At 49.0% G+C, this 2,665-nt stretch overlaps 1 protein-coding gene across 3 annotated transcripts in view; it reads left to right on the forward strand.

Moving 5' to 3' along the window:
- The window catches only part of Ascc1 (activating signal cointegrator 1 complex subunit 1), a 105,779-nt gene that overhangs the window by 6,108 nt on the left and 97,006 nt on the right, over positions 1 to 2,665 (forward strand). For all 3 annotated transcript variants that reach the window (XM_013516958.1, XM_013516956.1, XM_005390016.2), the window contains one exon: positions 368 to 467. In XM_013516958.1, coding sequence (XP_013372412.1) covers positions 368 to 467 — 100 coding nt within the window. The remainder of the gene's footprint in view (positions 1 to 367; positions 468 to 2,665) is intronic.

The following is a 2,665-nucleotide window of genomic DNA, read 5'->3' on the forward strand; positions in this document are numbered from 1 at the left end:
AACTCATGACCTTGCGCTTGCCAGGCAGGCGCTGCGTCGCTGAGCTACATCCCTGGCCCCTTGAGGTACAAAAATTCAGGTGCAAAAATTTGAGGTTTGCAAAAATAAAAATTTTTTTACTGTTTCTTAGCTTTCTAAGGAAAAAGTTAAATACTAAAATGTATATCCTGCTTTCCCAAAGTTCCAAGTGGGAAAGATTTGAGATAGGCATTATTATCATTATTGTTGCTAACTTTTTCTTTTCCGTGGCGCTGGGGATTGGTGGGTGGGCAGAGTGGAGCCGCGGTCTGTGGCGGCCGCCCGTGTGGGGCGTGGGTGCATCCCCGCAGCAGCACTTTCTGAGGCGCTGTGGTCTGTTTCTGCATAGACTCCATGGAGGGTGCCGACGAACCCTGTGATGCCTACGCCGTGGAGCAGACCCCGCAGGGCTTCCGGTCCACGGTGAGCGCCCCCAGCCTGCTCTACAAGTGAGTATGTCCCCCCAGTGTCCAGGACCCTCGACGGCATGGACACAGCCCTCCGCACATACTGCAACGCGTGGCTACTGATGACAACATGTTTTAGGCCCCCAAATGCCCTTTTCAGGTTCACCTCGCCCACTCTTCCCTGGCCTCGCACACTCTTGGTTTCCTCAGCGCATGCAGTGCTCCTTCCCACCTCAGAGCTTGCGTGTGTGCTGTTCTGTCTGCTGTTCCCTCCGCATTGCCAGGCAGGATGATTGCTGTGGAAAGAGCCTCTTTTCTCAGCTGTGCCTCCTTCCCTGGGGAGCCTGCTTCCACCCCAGTCATCCTGCCAGCTCATGCTGTGCTATTTGTTTCTGTTGCACCTGTCGCTGTCACTGTCCTGTTGCTGAGACACAGTACTCATCCCCCACACCGAAAGGCAGAGAGGTTTATTTGGCTCAGGGTTAGGGCTCAGGTGGGGAGGCTCTGTGGCAGAAAATGGCCTGGCAGCAGGGCAGAGCAGAGGAAGAGCTGCTCAAGTCTGGAGGGCAGGAAGTGGAGAGAAGGGAGGAGCAGGGAGGGAGCGCAGCCTTCAGCCACCCCTAAGGACTTTGCAACAGCAAGGCAGCCGCAGACCCCACCCAAAACACCTGCCTCTGAGTGTGTGAGGCTGTCGGGGACATTTGGATATAAACCTTAACGGTGCCTCTGCTGTTCCTTTGTCGCATTTATCATAGTGCTTGTTTTTATTTGTGTGGTGTTTGGTGTCTTCTCCACTAGGTGGGAAGCTTTTAGAAGGCAGGAATGTGCCTGTTCTATTTTCCCTAGTGTATTTTTTTCCCCTGTGGTGTTGGGGATGGAACCCAGGACCGCACACATGATAGGCAAGTGCTGTGCCACTGAGCTGCATCCCCAGCCCTATCCCTCATATTTATCAACGACTGGTATACTTTTTCCAGAGTCTTTTTTTGTGGGGTGGGTACCAGCAATCGAACTCAGGACGTCATGCTTGCTAGACAGGTGCAGTGCCACTGAGCTAAATCCCTGGCCCCTCCAGAGTCATCTTTATATGTTGCTTGGGAACTTTGTGATCAGTTTAGTCTGTGCTTGCCTGAGTGCATGTCTGCCTACATTCTGTCCTGCGTTAACTACTAATAGAATAGTTCATGTGGCTGCGATGGTTTATATCTCGATGGACCCCCCGCTCCCCCAAAGCCTCAGGGATCACAGGCAGGGCTTTGGGGAGACGATTGGTTTATGGGAATCAGTGTGCTGTTAGGAGGTGGGACCTGATTGGAAGAGGCAGCTCTCTGGGGGGCGTGGCCTGGGGTGTCTCTCCTTCCTACCCCCCTTTACTCTCTGCTTCCTGGGTGCCCTGACATGAGCAGCTTCTCTTTGCCAGGCCCTGGCACCCTGCCGCCAACCATGTAGGGGCCAGAACTTCTAACATGTGAGCCAAAGTAAACCTCTCCTCCTTTAAGTTACGTCGGATGTTGTCTTAGCGCCAAAGAAAGTGACTAAGACAGTGGCTAACTGGCTTCTTTGGGGCATATAGTTCTTTTTTTTTTTCTTTTTGTTTTGTTTATTTCGGTTTTTCTCTGGTACCAGGAACCGAACTCATGACCTTGCGCTTGCCAGGCAGGCACTTTTGCCACTGAGCTAAATCCCCAGCCCCTAGGGCATATAGTTCTAAAGATAAGCTGGTCCTGGAAGTCCACAAATTATATTGTGTCTCTGTGTTACTCAGGATGAATTAAGTCCATCCTGGGAGAGAAATCTACAAATATGAAATCACACACATCTGAGTTCCACCAGGCAAATAGTTTCATTTCATTAACCCTGAGAACATTATGAAATACCTTTAAGGATGAACTTTCCCTTGGAATGTGAGAGATGGGAAACTAGAGCCACCCTGATGGCATACTTTTCCTCTCAGGCTCTGGTGACATTTTCCCGTAAGGAACATAGTTTTAGAAAGTCATGGCCCAGTTTCTTTAAAAAAATCAATGTAACATGTCTTAATTTATACATTGGCTACTATTAAGTGTGTAAAAATTCCTTAGATGTCTGATTCTAACTTGCTGGTATTTTGAATTCTATATGTGCTAAATATTCATATGTACCAGATGACTTGCATGTTAGATTAGATACTGGCTCTGCTGAATTCTAATTAGTAGACAATATTTACTAGGAAGATTTCTTCTGAATAATTTTTCTTTCCT

The sequence above is a fragment of the Chinchilla lanigera genome, unplaced genomic scaffold (assembly GCF_000276665.1).
Source record: "Chinchilla lanigera isolate Chin_1 unplaced genomic scaffold, ChiLan1.0 scaffold00036, whole genome shotgun sequence".
Classification (NCBI taxonomy): Eukaryota; Metazoa; Chordata; class Mammalia; order Rodentia; family Chinchillidae; genus Chinchilla; species Chinchilla lanigera.